Source organism: Schistocerca cancellata, chromosome 4 (assembly GCF_023864275.1).
Source record: "Schistocerca cancellata isolate TAMUIC-IGC-003103 chromosome 4, iqSchCanc2.1, whole genome shotgun sequence".
In the NCBI taxonomy this organism is placed as follows: Eukaryota; Metazoa; Arthropoda; class Insecta; order Orthoptera; family Acrididae; genus Schistocerca; species Schistocerca cancellata.
In genome coordinates this window covers 326,112,278-326,139,313 of record NC_064629.1, presented here as the reverse complement: position 1 = coordinate 326,139,313, position 27,036 = coordinate 326,112,278, and the positions used below count along the sequence as shown (strand labels likewise).

The 27,036-nt window shown below is 42.7% G+C and overlaps 1 protein-coding gene across 1 annotated transcript in view; it reads left to right on the top strand.

Moving 5' to 3' along the window:
* The first annotated feature begins 21,820 nt into the window (after positions 1-21,820).
* LOC126184853 (Krueppel-like factor 1) overlaps positions 21,821-27,036 on the top strand; it is a 161,358-nt gene continuing 156,142 nt past the window's right edge. Inside the window, exon 1 of the mRNA XM_049927460.1 lies at positions 21,821-21,952. Within this exon, the coding sequence (XP_049783417.1) occupies positions 21,878-21,952 (75 nt within the window). The 5' untranslated portion in view covers positions 21,821-21,877. The remainder of the gene's footprint in view (positions 21,953-27,036) is intronic.

The following is a 27,036-nucleotide window of genomic DNA, read 5'->3' as shown; positions in this document are numbered from 1 at the left end:
CAGACGTTAAGTGACGTCAGGTGACCGTCTGACGTAGTACACGTCACTCTGTGTGTCGTATTACATTCCAGGACAAGCAACTATGAGACTTTTCTCTTTTCTTCAGCAGATGTGGACTCGTTACACATCTGAATTGTGCTCCATTGCTATCACATCTCTCTCCATCAGAAGCTGCATTTAAACGTTTATAAGAATCATGTTAACGTCTGTACGTGGGCATTAAGACAAGATACTTCGGACGTATGATGTATCTTGTTTAGTGATGAAGCCACGTTTACCAATCACGGCCAGGTAAACCACCGAAACATGCAATAGTGGTCTGTTGACAATCCTAGTTGGCTTCGTCAGCTGAAACGTCAGCTACCATTGAGTGTAAACGCGCGGTGTGGGACAGTGAACCATCCGCTCATAGGCCCGTTTTTCATAGACAGAACACAGAACGTGCACAAGTGTCGCAGCCTCATAAAAGACCATCTTCCGCGGATTCTAGGAGATGTCCCTCTGCAGACTAGGAGAACCTGTGGTGCCAACATGATGGCTGTCTAGCCCATAGTGAACGAACTACTACAGCATGTCTATACGAATTGTTTCAAATCCGTTGGATTGAACCCAGGGGACCTTGTATCTTGGCCAGCCCGTTCCCCGCATTTGCCGCCTATAGACATTTTTTCTTTCGGGAAAGCAGAAAGAGACTGTCTACAAGAAGTTACCAACTACACCCGATGAGATACAATGACGTATTACTGCAGCCTACTCTAAAATCACCGCTGAAATGGTAGCACATGTGCAACAGTCGTTCAATTCCAAACTGGTAGCGTGTATTGGCGCTGCCGGTGGTCATTTTGAAATCAACTCATGATGGTCCATTGTCTCGTTAATGGTCAGAATCTGCATAATTATTGTATGTGCTTGTGTTGTTCTTAGTATCTGCTACAATAGGTATTGTACAAGTGTCGATGTGGAAACTTGCCAAAATACGATATCTTGTATGACTTACACTAGAATCCTGCCCAAATACCACTGACATTCTAACACACCCTACTTACAGACTGCTAATGTCAGTAGGTTTTGTTCCAGTTAAAAAGTGTATGTTTGCACAAAAGATACACTTTCTGCGCATTATTAGAATCTGTTGAGTGGCTAACAACACGAACCCCTGACAACCGATCTATTCTGCGAAAATGGGATATCAGTAGCACTTTCCATTAGTGCAATAATTGCAGTGCACGTTTTAGGTGATTTACCCTTTACATTCATTCCCAAAGTCTGATGTAGTTTGAAGAGATGATCCGTTCGATTACCTCTATTATCTTATGAATAATTATGCGGGTTTGCTGAAAAGTACTGCCTCCGAATTTTTTTTGTGAAAACTCTTAAAACTTCTTAAAAAGAACAAATTGTCGTAACATTATAAATTTTTATTCTTTTTGTGAACATATTTATGTCTCAACGTGGTCACCCTCGCAACGAACACATTTCTCCCAAAGAGAGACCAGTTTATTGATACCGTCACTGTAGAAGGTTGACAGAGCCATAACCTCACCGCTACTTGCACCACTCCATCACTATGAAAGTGAAGTTCTCGAAGATATCATCTAAGTTTTGGAAACAGATGAAAATCAGTGCCGGCCAGGGTGGCCGAGCGGTTCTAGGCGCTACAGTCTGGAACCCCGCGACAGCTACGGTCGCAGGTTCAAATCCTGCCTCGGGCATGGATGTGTGTGGTGTCCTTAGGTTAGTTAGGTTTAAGTAATTCTAAGTTCTAGGGGACTGATGACCTCAGAAGTTAAGTCCCACAGTGCTCAGAGTCATTTGAACCAGTTTTGAAAATCAGTTGGGGCCAAGTCGTAACTGTGTGCAGGATGATCGATGACAGTGAACGCCAGGCTTCGGATTGACGCAGATGTCGCAGGGCTCTTGTGTGGTCTGGCATTGTCACGCTGCAGAAGAGGGTGCTCCACGCATGAACGAACTCCTCGAATTCGTGCTTTTGATTTTCTGAGAGTTTCTCACGTACCAACATACACTGGCACAAAAAAGTACACTTGGAAAGACGACGTTGATTTTGATCTGATGACTGCGTATGCCACCTGGCGGATACTAGATGTACTACTAATGGTTTCAACATCATCTGCCATCAAACATCAAATAGCGTAATTGCATAGCTACCAGAGTGCCATCCCCTGCAGAAGGCTCAGTGTGGTGCAAACGTGTGAAGCAAGCAGGCAACCATGCCACGGAGACGCACTTGTACTACCTCTAGCCAACTGAGCGAGGTTCAGAGGGGTCAAATTGTGACATTCCGAGTAGAAGGATGGTCCTTTCGGAGAATTGCCACATAAGGAGGACATGGTGCTTTAGTTGCTCCACGACGCAGATATCAGTGGTCACCTGAACATTCTCACACCCGTAGACGAGGTTCTGGACGTCCACGCAGCAATGACGCCAACCAGGACCGTCGTACTTTAAGGGCAGCTATGGAAGATCGTACAGCAACCACAGCACAGATGTGTCAACCGAACTGTTGTGAACCGGTTATTAGCAGTGGGACTACAGGCACGGGCACCTTTAGCCCGTCTTCCACTCACACCACAGCATCAACGTGTGCAGCTCGAATGATGCCATCAGAGGATGAGTTGTAAGATGGGATGGTGCGCCGTGATCTTCAGGGTTAAAAGCAGATTAAGCCTGCACCCAAGTGATGGTCGTTTGCCTGTCTCGTGCACTCTTCCAAGATAAACTCCCCCACCCCAGACCTACAACTCTCGCTCTCGTGTGCTGTTTCTGGAGGGGACGCTAACCAGCACTCGGTACTAGCAGAACGTTGTTAGAACCGTTCTTTTGCGGTCCTCGCAACAGGAAGATGATGTTGATTCAATTTTATCATCTGCTTTACTTGCTAAAAACATTCTAAAGCCAAGGTAGCATGAATATTTCTCTATTTAAAACAACATGCATGCATGTTCGATGGATCTTTGCATCATAATTCGGAAGACTACACGAACTACAGTGTCGCATTTAGCCGCCGACACTGGGCAAGCGACTTTTAAGTGAAATATCTCCTCTGTACGGGAATATACATAATGTATGTACGAGTGCAGGCTATAGACACATGTTTGACGACATGTGGAAGTTTGGGTCTGGCAGTGAGTCTTGCTCGGAGAGCCAAATGGTAAGGCGACCGCTCGGGATAAGCGGGAAATCCGGGTTCCAGTCTCCGTCTGGCACAAATTTTCATTGCCGTCACTCCATTAAACAGCTGATGGTTGTCCATATTCGGAACTGCTAATACATTTCATTAAACCAGAGAAGGTGGTGATGTTGGACTCTGGGTTGTGGAGCTAAGTTGAAATTCTAGTTCATCCCAAAGGTGTTTCATTTGGTTAATGTCTGGACTCGGCGCAAGCCAGTTTGTTTCAGGAATGTTATTGTCTGCAAAGCTTTGCTTCTGAGATGATGCTGTATGACAGGGTGCACTGTCATGCTAATACAAACACTCGTCGTCTCTCAAGTGTTCCTCTGCTGTTCGCAGCACACAATTTTGTGAAATGTTTTAATATCCCTCTACATTTACCCTTTTCTTAAGCGCAACCAGGGAACGCCATCTTAAGCACTATAAACATCCCCACTGTACCACTATCTCCTCCGTACTTCACTGTTGGCACTGCACATGAAGGTAGATAATGTTCTCCAGGAATTCGCAAAACCCAAACGCTCCCATCTGATTGACATAGAGTATGGCATGAGTCATCACTCCAAATCACTTGTTTCCAGTCTTTTTCTGTCCTCTGGCGTCGCTCTTTACACGACCTCATGCATGACATAGCATTGGGTACAGGAATGTGTGGCTCATGAATAGCTGCTCGACCATTGAATACCATTAGTTTTAATTAACGATGCAGTCATTAGACTGGTGGTAGCACTTTGGAACTCACTAGTGGTTGCTCCCACTGATTTTATACAATATTTACAACCACTGACTGCATTGCTGGACAGTCCTACACGTCATTACATTAGGTCTGCCTGCTCTTGGTTTGGCTACGGTTGTTCCTCTGCTTTCCAGTTCTCAATCACACCACCATCAGTCGACTTCGGCAGTTCTAGTAGGGTTGAAATGTCCCTGACTGATTAGTCCTTACGTGAACTCCAATGACTAGTCTTCGTTCGGAGTCAATGAGCTGTCCTGACCGACCCATTTTACTGTTATTATTTCTCTGCTGACAACACAATACTCCCCGCCTCCTTTTATACCGGCGAGTATGCCTCTCGTGACATGTTCAAATGGTTCAAATGGTTCTGAGCGCTATGGGACTTAACATCTGAGGTCATCAGTCCCCTAGAACTTAGAACTACTTAAACCTAGCTAACCTAAGGACATCACATACATCCATGCCCGAGGCAGGATTCGAACCTGCGACCGTAGCAGTCTCGCGGTTCCGGACTGAAGCGCCTAGAACTCTAAAATACTTACCTTAAGCGCTGTAAGCACTTTTTCAACAGAAAACATGTGTTTCAAAGCAGCGATGATGGACAAGTGCTCATCACTCTTTAGGTATGCATTTTACAGCCCATGCAAATGGTCGACTTCTGTTTATTGGGAGAATTGTAGAAAAGAGTGGTTCACCCGTAAAGGAGATCGCATATATAATGTTGGTGCCACCTATTCTTGAGTACTGCTCGAGTGTTTGGGACCCATATGAGATCAGATTGAAGGAAGACATTGAAGCAATTCAGAGGCGGACTGCTAGATTTGCTACTGGTAGGTTCGAACAACACGTAAGGGTTACGGAGATGCTTCGGGAACTTAGATGGGAATCCCTGGAGGGAAGGCGAGGTTCTTTTCTGTAAACTCCATTAAGACGTCCGCGGCTCGTGGTCTTGCGGTAGCGTTCTCGCTTCCTGTGCCTGGGATCCCGGGTTCGATACCCCGCTGTGTCAGGGATTTTCTCTGCCTAGAGATGACTGGGTGTTGTGTGTTTTTCATCATCATTTCATCCACATTCACTCGCAAGTCGCCGTAGTGGCGTTAAAGTATTTGTGGAGCGGCGGTCGAACCGCCCCGCGAGGAGTCTCCCGGCCACCACTGCCATACACTCATTATTATTACTATTGAGAAAATTTAGAGAACCGGCATTTGAAGCTGACTGCCAAACGATTCTACTGCGCCAACGTACATTGCGCGTAAGCACCACTAAGATAAGGTACAAGAAATTAGGGCTCATGCGGAGGCGTACAGACAATAGTTTGTCCCTCGCTTTATTTTCAAGTGGAAGAGGAGGATAAATGACAAGCAGTGGTACACGCACCGTACGGTGGCTTGCAGAGTATCTATATAGATGTGGATATAGAGGTACTAGTCTTTTTTCTTGTTTTGGTCCATAACACCACCTTGACAGTTTTTCGATAGAGTTGTGATTCACCTTGTATATCTTTCAGGCCATTTTCTTATTTGAGTACATGCACAAAACACACACGCTCTCCATTCTCCCCTCTTGAGATAGGTGATCATAAATGTGACCAAATAAAAGAATTAACTTCTTACAGGAATTAGCGAAACTAGTAACTTAAATAACGCACAGCTCCAACTAATTCTTGTACAACTAATTCTTGTAGTTAAAATATGGCTCTTTACAACAGTTTTATCTTGTTTAATAATCTCAGCACTTAGCGATTTTCCATTTATCAGTAACTCTTAAGTAAAATATTGAAATGTTGACACTTGTCTGCGGTATGGATTCCAGAATTCGACGGGCGAGTGTTACAGGGTTGTATCAGAAGTTGTTAATGCTCATACTGCACCCAAGAATTAATTCACTTACTGTTTAACGACTGATAATTGACGTTGCTTTGGAAAGTTACAACAGTTTTGTGAAGCTGTGGCATGTTTATTAGCGTAGTTAGTTTTATAAACCTACTTCATGTACTTCCTTCAGTTTTCTTTCTTTTGAAAAAATGAGAGTAGTAAATCTACGACGTTAAGAAAAGTTGTAAATCAACCTTAACCATTAACTTTTGTTGTAAATGAATCCAATAACCGCAGAACACTTGCTAAAAACAGAAATTATCCCTCGTGATCACGGATATCCAGTTTGTACGCCTATCTTCATTTGCTAGGAAATTAAAAATGTGAACGGTTTTGTTTTCGTCGTAACTACTAACACAATCAGGTATCCAGAACTTGTTAACTACTCTAAATATTATCTTTCATTTGTTGAAGATAACATAAGCCACAGCTACTAAGAACCATTAAAGAACACAACGAATTAAAGCATCAACAAACGCCCTTGTTTAACCACAGACAGCACTCCACACCTGCACGTCACCTTCCCTTCTGCACATGACGTCACTCTTTGATAATCGGATAGATCTATGGCCTTGTATTCGAGATGGTGTTAACAGAACTGTTGCGACTGCGGAATTCCGCCGAAATGGCAGGAGGCTTCCATTGATGTGGCAGCTATTTTTGAGGTCAGCGCAGAGTCATGAACCATCTCGTCTTTGGGCCATTGTGGACTACATTCATCTACCGAATGAATTAGGAGTACCCTTATTTTAACCATCGGTAGTGCCTACAGTTCCCCAATCGCTCATCATCACAATTCTCAAGTTCACTTTGCTTTGTGTGTGTGTGTGTGTGTGTGTGTGTGTGTGTGTGTGTGTGTGTGTGTGTGTGTACCAATGAACATCACTTCAGAAGAAACGTGTAGTCTGATCTGTTACGCATGTTTATTCAGTATTTGGTGCAAGGCTTCCAACCTTTTGAAGAGGGTATTTTTGTGTCCCATTTCCTGTATATTATAACAAGATTGAAATGGGTATATTTTTACATTTTTATTCTAATCTAAATCTTATACTGCTTTTTCGGTGAAGATTATAGGTTCATTTAGTACGCCTGAAAGCATCACAGAGATGCTCAGAAAACTCCAGTGGTAAACTATGCAAGAGAGGCATTCTGTATCACGAAGGGCTTTACTGATACAGCTCCATGAGCGTATGTTTCTAGAAGTGTCAACCAATATATTGCTTCTCCAGATGCATATCTCACGAAAAGACCGTGAAGGTAAAATCAGAGAGATCTAGCTCACGCGAAGGCTTACCAACAACCGTTCTTCCAGCGAATTATTCGCAAATTGAACACGAAAATGGGGAAGCGACAGTGGTACACAATATACCCTCCGCCACACGCCGTAATGTGGCTTGCGGCGTGTAGATGGAGAACTAGGTGTACCTGAAACTTATACTAGAATTTTACGATCTGACATATAAATTTCTTGTATGCAGTATCTCCCTTTGTTGACCATGTATTGCAGGTGTATGTTGTGTAATCATTTTTTGTACCTGTACTATATATTACACACAATTTTTTCTAAAGGTTAATGTTACTGTAAATATTTTTCTATTTATTTGTATTTCCTTAACATATAAGTTCGTTTGCTTGCCGCGGGTTACATGATGTGATGCCAGATGACTTCTGTCCCAGGAGGAGGATTCTGAGTTATTATTATGTGGGTTTTCATCGGCGCCAGTCGCAGGCAACCGTATGCAGTCAGCAACACGTGGCCGCGGCACTGGTAATTTTTGTAGATCATGGCGTGTGTGTTTTAATTGTGCGCTGTTTCGTGTAATGTACTGGTTCTAATAATTTAAAGTCAGCCCACCTAGTCAAGCGCAAGTTAAGTAATTATTGCATGTCATTCTGTCTCTTGTGATCATGTCTTTATGAATTACGTAATCGTGTTGATACTCCCGCCGCGTTTGGTGTAGAGGAAGTGACATCACAAGCTATAAGTCACACATGTAAATTGATCATAAAAAGGAAGGTTGAGGTGAGTGTCATGTCGCTGGTATATCGCAGCGAGGCGGCTACACCATACTCTTGAAGTACTGCTGCAAGCTGTGAGATGCGACTGTGTGGATGTGGTCTGAGTACTGCTTTCAATACGTACTGAAGAGACGATGCCAATAAGTTTATTATGACCCTTACAAATCAATATTAGCAACGTTATTAACAAGTATGTGTAGAATTGTTTATAAGAAATAGCAAACATTACAGAGGAACTATAGATATATGCGATACATCAGACCGGAAGAGAATGACGTCAGCTACGAAATGAGCACATTAAAACATACTAAAACAAACAAATAATATGTTATAAATAAAATATTACATTATTATTACTGAGTGCAAAACAGAATTCTCCACAGCTCTACGAAATGATTAGTCCTGTACAAAAGATTTACACTACTTTGTCTAATTGTTCAAGTTTGTTTGATAAGAAATTTGTGTATCAATCATCTGTTTGAATCACATAGTGAGGAACCGGCAGAAATGAATAAAGATGCACAGTTGACTAGCAATCGCCATTCTTTTTTGTGCAGAGTACAAAACGTAACTGAATATTAGTAATTTGACAATATGTAATTAAAAATAAGTGATACTCAGTTGCAATTGTTTAAACATGTATGTTGTAAATATTTAGAATATTTAAAACGTGTACAGAATTGTATTCATGAGATGGTGGTCAGGCATGAAGATACTCTTCTGACTAAGGTGGTTGATAACGAAAGGGAATAGAGCACAGATGGGCGTCTTTTATTCGCTGTTCTTGATGGGGTAAGGTGGCAAGAGTTTGGCGACCTATGAGCTGCGTTAAAGTGTTAGCGAGGGGTACAGCTAGGTTGGTCGGAGTCATTTCAGTACAACAGCTTGTTACTTGAAGCTGTGTCGTCATTGTGAACTAATACACTGATGAGCCAAAACATTATGACCATCTGCTTAATAGCTTATTTGTAGGTCTTTGGAACGAAATACATCACTGATTCAGCGCATCAGGGATCCGACAGTTCGTTGGTAGGTTTGTGGACGTGTGTGCCATTAGATGTCTACGCACAGATCATGTAATTAGCTTAAATAACAGGCCGCTAATTTGCGTCCGCGATGATGGCGCCGGATAACGACCCAGACGGTTTCCACTGGATTTAGATCTGGCGAATTTGGTCGCTGAGATATCACCGTGAATCCACTAGAATGCTTCTCAAACTACTTTAGCGAGTTTCTAGCTCCGAGACACGGACAATTATATTGCTCAAAGATGAGATCGACGTCGGGGACGACATGAGGCATGAAGAGATGGTTCGTAGGTGTCAGCGTGTCTTAGGTTAATACTAAAGGTCCTATGCAAACGCAGAAGAATGTCTCCCACAGCGTAATGCTGTTCCCACCAGCCTGTGTCCGTCGGGCGCTGCACGTTTCGAGCCGCCGCACACCGCCATGACGGCGTTTGTGGAGACGACCAGCGACCTAGTGTAACAAGAACGTTATTCACCCGAGGAACCGACACTTTTCCATTGGTCGGCGGTCGAATCCAGATAGTCCCATGCCCACTGAAATGCACGTCATTGGGTCAACATGTGAACAAGTAGGTGTGATCTGCTGCAGAGCTCCATTTTCAGTGATGTTCGACGAGCGGTGTGCTCCGGAACACTTGCACGTGCACCACCATTGTGGTTATTCGGCAGAAATGCCACAGATCACCACACATTCTACTTTACAGAGCAGAGAGGCCTTCGGGTCCCACGTTCTGTGGAGAGCCGTGAACGCCCAGCCATATAGCGCCTAGTGGTAGTTTCACTGTCATTCTACCTCTTTCCGTAGATGCTCACGACAGTAGCACGTGAACATTCGACCAGCTTTGCCGTTCTCGAGATACTCGTTCACAGAATCTGCGTAATAACAATCTGCCCTTTGTCAAAGTCGCTTATCTAAATGGATATCCCCATTTGCAGCCCATATCTTCGATAGGGTGATCCCCCGTCCGTGTCTACTTGGCTTACACTCTTTTCTTACCATGTCACGTTCCCGCAACGTCACCTGGCGGCATCCAATGTTTTATTTATTAAGCTGAAAGAGTTTACACGTAAAAAATTCTGGCGCATTTCTTTTCGACACACAATCGTAGATTTCAGTGAACTGGTAAATGTAGTGAAGTTTAACGTTAACGTTCTGCTGCTTTGCACAATACAGTCGGCATAAAACGTTACTTGTACACATTCTGCTTGCTTTGATTGAACTGCTACTTCAAATCATATTTGTTTCACTGTGTATAATATTAACCTCTGTAGGAATACCATTCAATATAAATTTTTTTCCTGGAACAAGTAAAATTGAAATTGAATGTTAACACCACTGTCGGGGTACTTTTTTGTCCTAACGGACTATTCCTATTTGATCTTGTATAATAGTTTACTTGTATTTGTGCTTGCAGTTATTTAACTGATGTTCCTTAGACTGGGTATTAATGATTCAAAATATTTCATTAGCACATAATGCAAGAGTGCACAGCCAGTCTCGTAGACTAGTAGTCACGACATTAAATTAGTTTAAGATTATGTTCTCGCCTTAAGGTGCCTGGAAGGTAATAAATTAGTTGATCTCACAATTAATTTCACTTCATTAATCTGTTTCTATATACCTCCCCGGTACGTTTCAAGGAAGACAGAAACACTAGATTTTACTCAAGCAAAGGAACTAGCAGGCTTTAGACCTGGGCAAAGTACAATGGACGGTTTGTAAGTCAAGTTATGGAATCAGGAATGAATGTGATTTATCGGTTTTTGAAAGAGGCGTCGTGCATCCATATTTTTAAAACTAGACTGGTGAGCAAAACCTAGGGCCGAAAGTAATTTTTTTTCCTTTATTGAGTTTCGATTCCCCCTAAAGGGGGCGGGCTGGCAGCAGCTTATTACGCCGCTCTTCAGCCTACAGAATTTGTTTTAAAAAGATGAAGATAATAAAAAAATAATAACAGTTGGCGATAAAAGCGGAGACTTAAAGGTAAAATGGCAGAAAATACTGGAGCTTAAAACATAAAACACAGGGTGGATGATGCTAATAAAATACACAGGAACCAGAAAAATAATAGACAGACAGTTAAAAAACACGGCGACAGTCTGGTTTCTGTTCGCAAGAGATATAAAAAGCACACCCAGCGACAGCATGAATTCTGTTCGCAACACTGTGGAAAGACGCACAACACTGAACACTCACTTAAACAATGCACTAAAAAATTGGCACAAATATGACATACCACACCCGAGAGCAGGTGGGGGGAAACTGGTCAGATGACGGGAAAGAGGGGGGGGGGGGAAGGAGAGGAAAAGTGAAGGGGGAGGGTCCGAAAGTAGCTGTCGCACGATATATCAAAGGCAAGTAACAGTTCGATAGAACTTCAACCATACATAGACAGAACTACCACAGTGTAGGACAAAAGTTAACACAAACAAATAGACACTGAGACGAACGGAACTGACACTTTTATTCAAAGACAATAACTGAAGCGTGTGTACGAATAACACTGTACGGCACATTTTGCAGAATCGCGTGGAATAGCGTTGTCTACGGCAGTCTGTATCTCCTGCTGTAATAGTTGACCTTTTGACCGTCCGATGGCAGCAATTGACAGCAAGAGGAGAGAGACGTCATTTTCGCGCCTCAGCGCGAACAATGCTGTACGTTACAGGAGTAGCATTGTGAAGCAAGATGACGCTTACCGCAAGTGGTTTAAATCGTGAAAATAATACCTGAAAAATGAAAATTAACTTCTGTATTTGGCAGGATATTATGAGGAAAAGACTTCGTGATGCTGGATTGGAGCATAAATCAGCAAAAGGAAAGATAGTTTCTGCGAAACAGCCGCCAGCGCAAGTGAGTGGAGTAACGCTGTATCGGTTTTATAAAAAGGTTTGTGTCTGTAGAGTAGCATATGTGCCCTGTATAGTGGCGTATGTGCCCCGTAGAGTACATGGCTCTAACGATGTATGTTATGCGCAGCTTCTGAAAACATTACAGTAATTATACGTTACGTGGATAAAATTATTGTTGGTTGGTTGGTTGGGGAAGGAGACCAGACAGCGTGGTCATCGGTCTCATCGGATTAGGGAAGGATGGGGAAGGAAGACGGCCGTGCCCTTTCTAATGAACCATCCTGGCATTTGCCTGAAGAGATTTAGGGAAATAACGGAAAACCTAAATCAGGATGGCCGGACTCGGGATTGAACCGTCGTCCTCCCGAGTGCGAGTCCAGTGTGCTAACCACTGCGCCACCTCGCTCGGTGTTCTGTTGTTATCACCGACGAAAAAAAGAAAATAATACAGACCCTGAGCACTGCAATGTTATTAAAAGAGAATGTGAAATATGATAATGCAGTTGAATATTAGATGGTAATATTGACTGCATGGTTCAGGATCAGGTATGCAATGCAGAGGCGTGTCCAAAAGAAGGGTGCAAAGACATAAACATGGAAATTAAGTTAAAGCTGTATGAAGAATATCATTTCTTGACGTAAGACAAGCTGTCCATTTAAACTCCATGGAAATAGGCGTGCCAGCTAGACAAAAGGAAGGTAAGACAGACGATATCTCACGGAAACAAGCTACTTCGAAATACAAAGTCCAGTAAAAAGAAGTGTGTCAAAAAACATTGCTTGACATATTCTGCATCACCTAGGAATGAATACAGACTCTTCAACGTTAACTAAAAGGTGGTATGACCACTTCTAAAGATGGCCGAGAAAAATATGTCAATAAGCCACAAGCCATATCAAATGACGACAGGTCTCTGACTTGGGAACACATTTCGAGTTTCCCGAAGCAGATCAGCCATTGCAGCAGGAATTAATTAATCCTCAAAGGAATGTCTGTACCCTGATCTCAACCTCTGCAGAATGTGTCGATTGTTTATGATCGCAGGTTCAGACGAAATAGAAATGCACAGCAACGAACTTGAGAGTCAGTTGCGTCATGCAAAAGCAGACAAAGCATACCAAGTGCTAAAAAAAATAAGCAAATGGCTAAAAGGAACAACAATATACATGTTATATGTGTTGACCTACAACAGGTTTTACTTGGCACTACACTGAATCATTCCACGATATTCTACCAGAGACAGCAGTCAGCGTATAATTTCACGATTCTGACGTTGGTATTGGAAACAACACAGTAAATTTGTTGGAGAGATTCAAGCAAAATAGTTTGTGTCTGCTTAAGTTTGTGATGCTTGAAGAAGGTATGGAACACAAACTGATTGTCTGGTCCGACCGCTGTGTCGGACAGAACAGTAACTGGAGAGTTTTAGCGCGTTATTTCTATCTGGTCAGCTTCAAGTATTTTATGGAAATACATCAAGCGTTTTTATTTTCGCGACATAATTTCCTACGTTGTGACAGGGACTTCGCAAAGATCCAGAAAAGAAAGGAAGTGTCGAAAGTTTTGTTCCTTCAGAACTGTAGCGTGTCATTGCTTAGGTCTTAGTCGATTCTTCAAAACTGACCATTTAATAGATAATGATAGAAGACTTCAAGGACATAAGATCCAATGAGCTGGTTTTCAAAACGCCAACGGCGTTGGAAATCACTGGTGTGCTCTGGTTGAAGCAAAGTAGCGACGATGCTCGAGGCATAAGCGCGTTTAGTAATCACAACGTGCTTCGTCCATGGGAAAGACATAGTATTGTGAAACATAGTTGTGAACATGAAGTACAAAAATTTCTGTTGCTTCCTGGTTTTCGGTAGCTTTACAGTGGGGCACTGAAACTTCATAACTAGAAGAAAAACGATCTATTGGGCATGACGAAATATATGGAGCCAAAATACGTGCATTTTTACGAAAACCTGCAGAGTGACAACAGATGTCTCAACTTGATAGCAAACTCATGTTCAATTACCTTTTTAAGACCAAAGTAATCAATATACAATAAATATTAATTTCCATGTTGTTATAATTTTCTTACTTATAACTTCTGGATCCTAGGCAACATTATCATTACAGCAGAGTACAGAGTGATCTGGAATAATGCTGTATATCCGTTGCTACACAGCGTTTTTTCATTTTTATACTTACTCATTTAAAAAACAATGCTTAGCGCAGTTTTAAAAAGCACAACGAAGCATTTTCAACAGTCCGTATGAACAGGCAAAACATATCTGCGGAACACACTGAAACATGATCGTTTTGGTGGTACAGGTGTTGTAATGTGGGGAAGCATAATGTTGTATGGTCATACTGACTTCCAAAGGTTTGAACACGGTACACTCACCTATCAACGCACTCCTCCATGTGCGTCTTTTCAGTGGTGCACTCTGCTCGGACTTCATTTTCAGGGTTCCGTACCTTAATCGGTAAAAAGGTAACCCTTACAGCAGCACTTTGGTGTCCGTCTGTCTGTGTGTCCGTCAGTGAAGACCCGATTTGCTCAGGAACGGGTAGAGGTATCAAGTTGAAGTTTATGTCAAATACTAAGTTCAACGGTTCCTTGGCGGTACAAAAAAATTTAAGCTTTTACGTCAATGCAGTCAAAAGATACAGCTATTTATGTTACGTATTTTAATACTTGCAGACTCACTCATCAAAACCCATAGCGTGTTTCCCGTTTACATACAATCATGAAGTTTGGCAAGAAACAAGGTTTCACAGTACAAGTAAAGGATAAAATCGGATTATTGTTAATTTGTAATTATGTCACGTAACATATATTTTTTGCTATTTGCTGACCCTCTGAGGAACGGGTAGAGGCATAAAGTTGGAATTTAAGTAAACTACTAACGTCTATGGTCCCTAGGCGGTGTAAAAATGTAAGACTGTATGTCAATGTAATCAAAAGATACGGTCATCAAAATCTGCCCATGAAATGTCTAGATGTATAATTAAGTTTGTACGGAAGCCTCAGAGCGCTTGGCAATGCGTCACCACGCCGAACAGCGCAGGTGGATGAGCTCTTAGAACGAGGGGATATTCGGCGAATGTACTGCACTGCCCGTCCCCAGACTTAAATCCCCTCGAGTACTTGTGGGATGCGTTGGTTGGCGAGACGTATTGCAACACGTCCACGTGTACTAACAATGATCCAACAGTTGTCAACTGCGCTGATGGAAGAATGGAACGTCCTCCCACAAGAACTCCTTAGAAGCGTTGTGGCCAACACGGGGGCAAGTTGCACAACACCCGTCCGGCGACTGGATGTTGTGTTGCCTTTACTTTCGCATCGTCGTCATATCTGACACTGGCCCGAAAGCCGATAAATTGAAAGAATAGCTATATTTTATTAGGTATTACATGTCTTCAGAAGTCTTCGGCTTTTTTTTTTTTTTTTTTTTTTGTAGTCGTCATGTTTCAAATTCACCCTCAGATTCAAGTTCAGAAGTGTTACGTCTGGTATGCAGCATTCTCAGAACGCTACTTTGGCTGCTCCCAGTCGCATATTCAAGCTGCCTTGTAGTGGCTTGTGGAATTTGTGTTGTTGTTGTAGTCTTCCGTCCGAAATCTGGTTTGATGTGGCTCTCCACGCTATAGTACCCTGTGAAATCCTCTTCCTCTCCCAATAACTACTGCAACCTGCACCCTTTTGAACCTGCGTACTGTATTTATCTCTTGGTTTGGTCTCTCTGTACATCGATAATCCCCCCCCCCCTCCCCCTTTCGCTTCCCTCCAATACTAAACTGCTAAACTGGTGTCCCTTCTTTTACTCAAGTTATGCTATAAATTTCTTTTCTCCCCAGTTCTCTTCAGTATCTCCTCATTGGTTATATGATGTACCCACCCAATCTTCAGCATTCTTCTGTAGCACCACATCTCAAAACCTACTATTCTGTTCTTGTCTAAACTGTTGATCATTCATGTTTCACGTCCATAAAAGGCTACCTTCCAGACAAATCCTTCAGAAAAGACTTCCTAACATTTAAATCTATATGCGACATTACCAAATTTCTCTTGTTCAGCGACGCTTTTCTGGTCATTGCCAGTGTACATTTTATATCCTCTCTTCTTCGTCCGTAATCAGTTATTATACTGCCAAAATAGCAAAACTCGTCTACTTATTTTAGAGTCTTCCCAATCCAATTCGCTCAGAATTACCTGATTTAATTCGACTGCATTTCATTACCCTCGTTTTGCTTTCGTTGACGCTCACCGTACGTCCTCCTTTCAAAACACTGTCCATTACGTTTATCTGCCCTTCCAAGTCCTTTGCTGTCTCTGACAGAATTACATTGTCCTTAGCAAACCTCAAAGGTCTGTATTTTACCGCTGCTGAAATGTTAGTAGCAATTCTTTCACCCGTTTCTGTTGCTTCTCATTGTCGCACATTATTCTTCACATTTATAATTTCTTGGTTTAAAAAAAATAATATTCACAAAAACAGGACTTGGCACGATGGGGATACCTTTCAGCATGTAACTGTATCGCTGCTCAAACAGTTTGGCAACATTCGCCATAAATAAAAACCATACACAATTTTAGAACGTCGTATACGTTGTTAATGTTTAAATACTTCATGAACAAATTGTATGATCGCTTCAACAAAGGAGGAAAAACAAATGAGCAGCAAACGCACAGGCAAACACATGAACCGTACCTGAATTACGTGTGTGCTTTCATTTGGTTCAGTAGAGCAGGCGTTATGGGACCCCTTCTCCTGACAGCCGTGTGCCGGTTTGCGGTGCGGTGTTCTCATTATTTCATTACGTTCCACACATGTTATGTCTCGAAGTCATCTTTGAAAGCTCTTTTCAATGTCACAGAAATGTATACAGTTTCATAAAAAAATTCGGTGCCATAATTCGACAGCTATAAACGTCAAAATTTGCATAGGATAGACCAGCGAGCTATTAAGCAGGTGGTCATGAGGTTTTGGCTCGTCACTGTTCAAGGAAACATTCTATTCAGAAACATTGTTATTTATAAGAAGATCGCGTTACGCCTCCACTAAGGAGGAGAAACGTATACTATCAAGTGTCAGATCTCGACAGCTGATCGACAGTGAGGCTGATTGCTGGTTGCGTTGGTCAGTATGCCACGGCTTTCATGCGGTTATGGAATCAAAGGTTTGAGGAGAGCCAAGCTCAGCGCTGTCCAGTATCTCAACGGTCCTACGCGACTAGCGCATGTTCAAATGTGTGTGAAATCTTATTGGACTTAACTGCTAAGGTCATCAGTCCATAAGCTTACACACTACTTAACCTAAATCATCCTAAGGACAAACACACACACCCATGCCCGAGGGAGGATTCGAAACTCCGCCGGGACCAGCCGCACAGTCCACGACAGCAGCGCCTCAGACCGCTCGGCTAATCCTGCGCGGCTGACTAGCGCATGAAAGAAAAGACATGTAGTTTCCTCAGCCGTCAGGATCGTACAGGTAATGCGCTTATTTGCAGCAAGATGAGTATCCACGACGACAGTGTGATGACGTCGGAACGACACGAGTTGTCCTCACGATGACCACTAATGCGACTTACCTTCACGGGTCAGCAGAGAGAGTTGCGTCGTCAGTGGTGCGCTTAACTGGATATGGGAGTGGCACTGTGTCGTATTTTCAGACGAGTCCCGGGTGTACAGCATCACGACGTACATATCCGAGTGTTTAGGCTCCGAAGACCACGAACGTAGATTGCATTCGTCACAGTCGTATGAGGTCAGCTGATGGCTTGATGGCATGGGGTACCACTGGTTACACAACACCATCACGTCTGGTATCCATACCCGCTAATGTAGGCAGCAGGCGTTATACACGGTGCAGTATTCGCTTTCAGACGTTTCATGGCGTATTTGCTAACGGCCGTCTCTCCGGTGGAGCATACAGCGTGATTCATTTGAAAAGGCTACCGCTCGCCATTCAGTGGACGTCCAGTTACGGCACTCACGTGCAAATTTCCGCCTTCGACGCAGATGAACAGCAGTCAGCACGAGAGCATTAACCAGTCGCTTGCTGTGGAGGCCCATACGCAGCAACGTTCGATGAACTGTCGTTGAGGAGGCATTGTTGGTAGCCTATGGTCTCATCTGGGCGGTCAGTTGTTCAACAGTTGCACTTCTATTCACCCATACACATCTCCGCCGCCCTGTGATCTATGGCCCGTGGTGCACCAAAATTGCCTTGGTGCCGGTTTTGGGTTTGGTTGTTTGGGGGAGGAGACCAGAAAGCGAGATCAACGGTGTCACCGGATTAGTGAAGAACAGGGAAGGAAGTCGACCGTGCCCTTTGAAAGGAACCATTCCGGCATTTGCCTGGAGCGATTTAGGGAAATCATGGAAAACCTAAATCAGGATGGCCGGACGGGGGATTGAACCGTCGTCCTCCCGAATGCGAGTCTAGTGTGCTAGCCACTGCACCACCTCGCTCGGTGCCGGTTTTGGATAACGCCATTTTGTCATGCACGATGTAATTTAACCTAGGCGGCACGCAAACAGTTTAAAAAACTTAGCAGTTTCGGAAATGCTTTCTCCTTAGCCTGAAAGCCAATGATCATCCCCTTTTGAAGTCAGACAGTTCGCTCCGTTTCCGCATGACGAAAACGACTGCGCTGCTTTACGGGTACCCGACAAGCTTTATAAATCTTGTACTTGTAGTGCTGACACCTGCCGTCTGTGAGTGGTTATTGCACGTCGACGTCGAACTTAGGCGGTGGTCGCATTAATGTGACCGTACCGTGTATTTCTGATGTGTTAAGGCTGACGGTAGTGTCATATCTTCGAAGTCTGTGCCGTTATGCTTCAACAGTATAACGACAGATCGCATGTTTCCCAGGCTCTCATGACCCGTCCTGGCCAGCAAATTCTCCAGTTTTCGTACCCTTTGATACACGCGGCATGGGGGACTGGCACACCACCACTCGCTAGGTACTGCGACTGATGAACTTTGCCACAGAGTTAAGCAACATGGAATAAAGTATCCGCATCTGTCAAGCGAGCTCAGTTCGGCTGGATGGTCAGCCAGGTTAGAGCCATTCTTGCTCTCAGAGCTGGCACCTCTGTGCTCTAGATCTCGCAGCCTGTATACCCCCAGATCAGTCATAAATATATTCATGTACTCGGTGGTTATAATTGCAGCCACTCACGGAGGTCCAGCGTGGGTTGTAATTATCGTATGGCAGCGCAGCTTGATAGATATGTCAGTGCATTAATACAGAATCGATTAACATTGGGAAGAAAAATCGTTTCAATTGTGGCCACCAGGTTCAAATCTGGAGCGTCGACGTCTGCATTGCTCATATTGAACAAACTGTCTTAGGGGCGGTTAATAATAAACTCAACATTATGCCTTTATCACTTGTTTGACTTTTTCTGCCCATGTCCCGTTTATAATCCATGGAAACATTTCTATACGTCTCTCTTGCATTCACAGCGCCAGATTTGCACCTGGTGGCCAAAACTGGAACTATGTTTTCCAGCGTAAATTGGTTCCGCGTTAACGCATTAGAGTATCTACCAAGTTTCGCTGCTATACACACACTGGACCTCTGTGAGTCTGCACTTTGATTATAACCACCCAGTATATTTTGTTTTGTCAGTTTTTGCAATTGTGGACGTGACTGTATTCATTAGACAGAAGGAAAAACAGTAAAAAAATTACCATGGTCCAGGAAGAACATTTTCAACGCTGCAATATCAGCAGACTTTTATTTGTCCATTTTGCAACTGCATGTCACATAAAACAATATGCACATTTGTTTGTGCACTTTGAAACCCTTCACAAATACAGTATAATCTGAAACAAGCAAAGATGAAAGTTATTATGCAGTATCGCATATCAGAGTAGTAAATTAATTCGGCTTATTTAAGCTCTATTTGCTCTAACAGATATAGGGCCTTACTCTTGGGTGCATTGCGTAAGACTACCAATTTGATTTCTGTCTTGTTGATAATGTGTTTAGCTTCGACAATATGCTGTGCAATAACTCATTTTTCGAAGGAGTTAAGTCTAAAGGCATTCATGTGTTCTTGGAAATGGTTTTTCAACCTAGTGTCTGTTTTCCCAACATAGTCGGCACGACACTGAAGCGTGATATTTTATATGCCTCAGTGTTGTTGAATTTTTGTGAATGTTTCTAAGCTGCAGCGTAATCAGTGCCCTAATTTAGTCTAATTGTTGAATGAAATGGAGTCTAGGTGCAGGATATTTGTAAACATTTCCGCTTCTTTATTAGTGTGGAAATTTGTTATCTTTTATATGTATGTTTATGTAAACACACAGGCTCAGCAGAACATCTACAAGTTTTTTTAAGTTCCTTTAATTTTGAAGTTTCCCGAAAAACCATTCGAAACATTCTCAAAGGATCGCCATACTATATTCTCCTTGCCCTTTTTGCACTAACTCGAACTGAATGTCATTAAAAAGTTGTCTGATCTGCTAGTCGACAAACATGTGCTTTTTCTTTTTCGAAACTGAATCTGGGTAACTTTTGACGTAAGTATGAGGTCGCAATGATATTTACCGTGATTCTTCATAGAGCGCATAATCCTTGCACAGAAAAGAAAAATACTTGTCATACATTGATTGCAGCACTAATAATATAGCAATAGCGTTATATCCCAACAATCGTCCCATTAGTACATCGCGTAGTCAGTTGAGATGTTTCTCATACTTTGACATGGTTTTTGTATATAATTCTAATGGAATCATTTCGAGAAACGCCCATATACGAACAAATTTTTAAAATAATTATTAAGAGCTGAAGACCCTGGCCACAACGCCACAGATCGCTGGATAAATACGTCTACAATTCCAAAGCGATAGTGGCGAATTTTAACTTCAGTGACACCAAATGAATAACATGTATCTCATCTGATTTCAATGACATTTTATGCGTTAATAATAATGAGCGTATGGCATTGGTGGCCGGGAGACCCCTCGCGGGGCGGTTCGGCTGCCGCTCTCACAAGTTCTTTAACGCCACTACGGCGAATTGCTAGTGAATGAGGATGAAATGATGATGAAGGACACACAACACCCAGTCATCTCGAGGCAGAGAAAATCCCTGACGCCGCCGGGAATCGAACCCGGGACCAAGTGCGCGTGAAGAGAGAACGATACCGCAAAACCACGGGCCGCAGGCATTTTATGCGTTAAACAGCGTGGTGTCAACTGAAGTCTCGCACAAAAGTGATAACGGATTTGGTAAATTTACAGGGAACACCGTGACAACAGTGTAACATCAAGAAGTGCGAGCGACGCTCCAGGAATTTTGACGACTTATGTTTGCATCAACAAAAATTACGTACAACTAAACAGTCAGATTTTATAATTTGATTTCGGTAGCTCAGTCAAATCTGTTTATTCTTTTCTATAGTATCCCGTGTTAATATCCCCCCCCCCCCCCCCCGCGTCGACCCTGTTGGCCTCTAACGGTACACTACGCTACCTGACAGCGGAGTACAGACAGGCACACGCACGAGACGGATAGAACTGCAATGTCGCCGACGGGCGCGGGTTCGAAACTGGTGCGCAGCATTCGCACGAACCGGTTCAGCTGCATGCCGTACTGTCGCTCTAAGACAGCTCTAAGCTCCCAGAGACGCATTACCTCCGATAAAACAGCTCATTGGCCGGGTTCCCAGCGCTACTCTTCACCGATTGGGCAAATGTTACTACCGTACTACTACTGTGGCGCCGTGCGCCCCCGCATGCACGCGATGAGAAAGCAGTCGCAAGGGGCGAAGACGGGGAGAGGAGGAGAGAAGGAGAGAAGGAGAATAGCAGTGGGGGAGGGGGTAGTGGAAGAGAGGTGGCGCAGCGGAGGGCACAGCGGCGAAGACGCCGTGCACGAAAAAAGGGCCGCGGATAAGGTTAGAAAAGAATACAATGAAACAACACATAGCAAATAACAAAAAAGGAGCTCTTTGTAACGGAGAATAATTATGTTGCACGCAAGCTGAGGCCGTGGCCGACCGGCGCGCTGGTGGGGGGAGAGTGGCCAGCGGCGCCGTGGGGGGAGGGAGTCGGGGAGGGGAGATCTGTGTTACAGGTATTCGGAAAAGTAGTCCAATGAGAACAGTTGTCGGTGTGTGAAGCAGGCGGCTGTGTGCGCGTGCGTGGCCGCGTTTTGATGCCGCTGGCCGCTGGCTCCGTGCTTGCGGAGCGCGCCAACATGTCTTCCGCGTCGCCCGAGATCTTCCACGACGTGAGTACTCGCCTTTTACTTGCTGTCAGCTGCTTTGGGATGCTCTCGTGGGCGGGAGCAAGTCTCGGTGCGTCGACGGTGCTCGTGCCGACTGTGACGTGCGAGTAACTCGGCATTACGTTTTGCGCCTGTGTTGTGGGTTGCCTCCGAAAATGTAGATTGCGCTGGGCCCATTGTTGTGACGCTTCAAAGAGGACAATACAGCCGCAACTTGTGTCAAAAATCTTTCTGCTTCCATTCCGACATTAACATGCGTATTATGTACGATTAGAATGCGACAGAAGAGGAAGTTAGCAGTGCAACATTGACACAACAATTTCGTCAGATGCTTAAAGCGTAGGAGCCCCGAGAAATTCTCTGTATTACATTTCAGTGATACATTGCCCATCGAAAAGAGTTCAATAACAGTTGTATACACTGAAAACGAGGATGCGTGTCACGGAGAACAGAGCAGTGAGCGGGGTGTGAAATGTGCAGGAGGTAACTGTTGCCATCCTGTTGGATTCCACGGTAGGCGGCAGTTTTGTCTGTATCTGTTCTGCGACTGTTACGTCAGTGCAACACAGTGTACCGAACTGGTCGGGTGATAGACACTTGTGATTTCAAGCCCTGGGATATGACTGCTTACCAGCTGACGATGGTGAAAGAATAATTTGGTCATCCATCGTATCACGCTGTAAGCGACCCACGGCATGAGATCTCGCACGTAGCCGGCAGCGGCGCTCACTTCGTGCAAAACTTATTCGTACGTAGCTATCAGTGCGTCTCACCTCCTTTTGCGATAAGGAAACAGGCAATGTTTCGAGCCCTGATTCCTTACGGATAATACTTTGAATCTACCAGTATCATTTTTCTTTATTGCCTCTGCCGGGTGGAGAACGAACTTCGAGGGCCTAAGACGTATGAGAATTCCAGACACAAACGTTAAGTGAGGCCTTCTGCTTTCGCTGTAACAATGCTGAGTGACTTTGTTATCATTTTTACTTTCTGACTGCTGACATGGGTGATAATCTTAGCCTGACAAAAGGTAGACGAAGGCGTATAAGTAATCTCGTTTAATCCATGTACCAGACGTGCCTCAGCAAGACACAGTGACCTCAAAGAGAGCATGCACACTTGCAGCAGATGTGCTAATTACTTTCTTAACCTTTCTCTCATTGCAGACGGAAGCTGCACAGTACAACTTTTGTCTTCATTCACGCCACACTGTAGCCGATTGAACCGTTACTCAAAACTCTTCTGCGCTGATCGTTCTCTGTTAGTTACTGTCGGCAACAAACATTCCCAGTTCCAAAGACTTTAATACAAAAAGCAATCCACTGTTTATCATAAGGATTTTTAATTTAGACTTTGAATCCCCAGATGCCATGTTTAGCGTCAGTCTTTAGTATCGTGAATTTCTGTGAGGCGAAGCTGTAACTGAAATATGTTACAATGTAGGTGATGGGGCAACGTACATGGGTATATATTTGCGCAACAGGCAGGCATCTGGCCTTATAAGCATCTATTTTTGTGATGCCGTACAACGAACTACTTCCAAAACGATTCTGCAGTAACGAGTTTGTTTCCACTAGAAAGAGCGATCGTATTTTGCCACCATCGAGGAAGAAACTTTTATTCCTCCAGAGAAAGAGGAAAGAACAAATATAGAAATCATTTTATCTCTAGAGACAAACTCTGCCAACATATCTGCGGTGTACTCTGTTCCACGGGACTGTCAAACCGGTGGGCTTGCACGGCGCTTCTCTGGAACCCGGAATATTTGGAGCGAGCGACAGCGGTAACCGTACGGGCGACCCCGTGAAACCCAATACTCGCGCACCGCCCGCCAAGTTTGCCCATTAATAATATTGCAAGGGAAAAGTCAATCACCGGATTAAAATTATAGACCAGCTTAGGGAAAACCGATATCGCTCTTACATGAGCACAAAAATATCTCTACAGGGCCATCACTGTCGTTTTGTTACTGATATAGAATTATTTTTCACATCACGAAACAATTAGTTGTCAGTATCCTGTATTTGTTGTTCTGCGATTGCTCTTGTGAACGTTATTATGGTTACTTTCATTGTTTTTAATGTATGATAAAGCTACATATTTGCCTTGTCGTTTAAAAGTAGTATAACTGAATTTTTAAGAGCACTGATTTCGATGGCGACAACGGAAAATCCGTTTTTTAACATCCTTCTGTTTCTCTGTATCGAATATTTGTTGTCGTCGCTCTCTTTCTGCTCAGCACAAAGGTCGCTTAATTGTACAGAAATATCAAATGTTCGATAAGCAAATCGGTACAGGGAAAAGGATTTCAAGGAAAAAAAATCTAAGAAACATGTATTTTCGTGCAAACTATTGGATAGTAAATACTTTTCAGTTACCGTTCGTTAAATATGCCATTGACTGAACCCGTAACTATATTTCAGGCTTTAATGAGATCAACAACGTTTTACTTGTCTTTGGGCAACAGTGAAGCGAAATTCGCATATGGTCGCTTAAAGTATACGGTTGCCTTAACACAATAACATTTTAGTAAATTTCCAACAATCATATCTTCCCATGTATAAACGGTAGCAAAACGCCCGTAGTGGATCCACAGACACTGCGAACCTAAGCTAGAGTTTCTAACGTACAAAACAGTTTTTGATATTAAAACAACAAAGAAAATATAACTGCAAAATTAGATTTGGTGTTCAAAATTTTTAATATGACTTCGCTTCTCGCTCAAACATTAACAAATATTGTCAAAAGCGTCAGAGTCGTGTATCGACTTCACAACCTCCTTAAACGAACATAATCTCATGTACCTAATAGTACGGAAGAGAAAAATTCTTTCTATATTCGTCAATATTTTAAGCTATTACTCAATTAGCAATGACCTACGCGCACACGAAAAAAACCAAATGAAGCTACTGATAAATTGTTTATCCTAAACTCAACTAAACTGATAAAATATATGTGGTTATCGTTTAAACAAGATTGTATTCTCTATCACGGTCTTGTCCCTTGTGTAACGTGGTTTTCGGTCGCTAAACAGTATGGTCGTTAGAAGCGTTGTGCAGAGTCAAGATATTCTTGCCACTGGGTAAAGCGAAAACAAAGAAAGTGAAAATGACACTGTCGCTGAAGAGACGTGATGCTTCCTTCAGCATTTTTTCGCTTGAAGCTAATTCGGTCGTAATCTGACGACAACCGTCATGAGATCGGAATCATTTTGGTGTGTTCTACTAAAAGTCAAGTCGGGAATATGATTAAGCCATAGAAGTACTTGCATTCTGTGTATGGTGGGGATATATGAACTACTAGTGAGGTTTTTCCTGGTGCAGTCTGCAAACAAATTTTGACGAAATGTACAACTTTAACAACCATACCGCTGTTGTTTGTTAGTGATATGCCATCGAATATTGGACACACTAGTGATATGTCACGCTTGGCTACGTTTCTTGTACCAGCTAGTTTTTACCCAGTAAACTGTAGTTTCAGTAATTATTTACAATTTATTTCAGCCATGGGTAATTATTCATATACTGAGCACTGTCTAGGAACGTCTGACTTGAGATTACTCCGATGCCCTGCAAGGGGTTATCGTAGTAACGGAACAAATTTTAAGAATATCAACTCTCTTTTTTTAGCTCCAAATAGATGTAGAACATTCTCGCTAATTCTGAGAGACTGGTTTAGAGTAAGTATTACCTGTCCTAGTGGACACTGGTTATGTGCTGTAAAGTCTGGATAGTAATCTTACGATGCAGAGCTTAATTCTTATAAGTTCAAGGGTTATTTTTATAGATTCAACAAGACTTTCACTAAATACAATGATTAGTATAAATAAAAAATACAAATTAAATTTTTGTACCCGGTGTGGACTCGAACTCGAAACCTTGTATTCGGGAAATGCTGTTACCGTTAAAAGCACTGTCCGCGAAAGGCAATTTTTATCAGTCATAAAGTTTCAAAACAGCACGCACTCCGCTGCAGAGTAAAGATGCATTCTCTAAAAAATATAAATATGTAGTTGCATTGTAGCTAGAGTTGAACAATAAACTACATATCTCTCATTACTGCTGGTGCAATCTGATTTTCAACTCGAAATTAATCAAAGAAATTCTTTTTAATGAAAGAGGATGCTTGCAATTAGAAGGTGAAGAGACCAATTTTCATATTAGTGAAAGCTTTACTTCTTATCTACGTTAATAATAACGTAAAGTAGAAATAGTTGATAATAACTATTGAAATGGAAATGAATATAACGGCATTAATATTTTCCAAGATTACAGCAAGAGCTGCTTGTGTCAATAAGGTCTCTACAGCAACTGGTTCTACACAATTCCGTCATGGACGTATTTTAAGAAATTACTTACAAACGTGATCTTACGTTTTACCATCTTATTTCAAAACGTGATGGATGAAATGGACACTTCTTAAATCACCTTCAGTTGTACATAGAAATGACGTTATCCTACTCCAGCTGAGTCAATGACAGTGCGCTGTTTTAGGAAGACGTCTATATTTCGCTTGAAAATATTCGCAAGTAAATTACTTCCGCTTACAACACGTTCTGAAACTTTTATGACAGTTGTAAATTCTCCAGTCACGCTCCAGCTATTTCCCTGCTCTCGACGCTAGCTAGCATTTACTCCTCATTAATAAATCTTTAGCATTTACTCCTCATTAATAACGCCTTAATTAATGTGGTTTTCATCTACCATCCTTTTTTTACGAATTCAACTTATTCCGTGGAACGTAATTTGACAGAAGTGTTTCCTCATGGTAGCTTTCTGCCGTTATTCGTAATTTTACTGTTCTAGGTACATTGCGCCATTAGTTGGGGACGTAAATTATTGTTTGTTGACATTCAGCATAAGTGACGACGAAAGAAGAAGAGCGCCGAACGACCAACTAAGAGATGAGAGCAACAGCTGGGGCCGCGACAAGTTCTAGTGTCTAACACTTGAAGGGAGAAGAAGAACTCAATAAGATGTAATAGACATAAAGTAGCTGAATATCTTCCATAAAATTTATCAAGCAGTAGAATTAATTTTTGACGACACATACAGGTAATAAACTAAAATCGTTCGCAGAAACTGAAA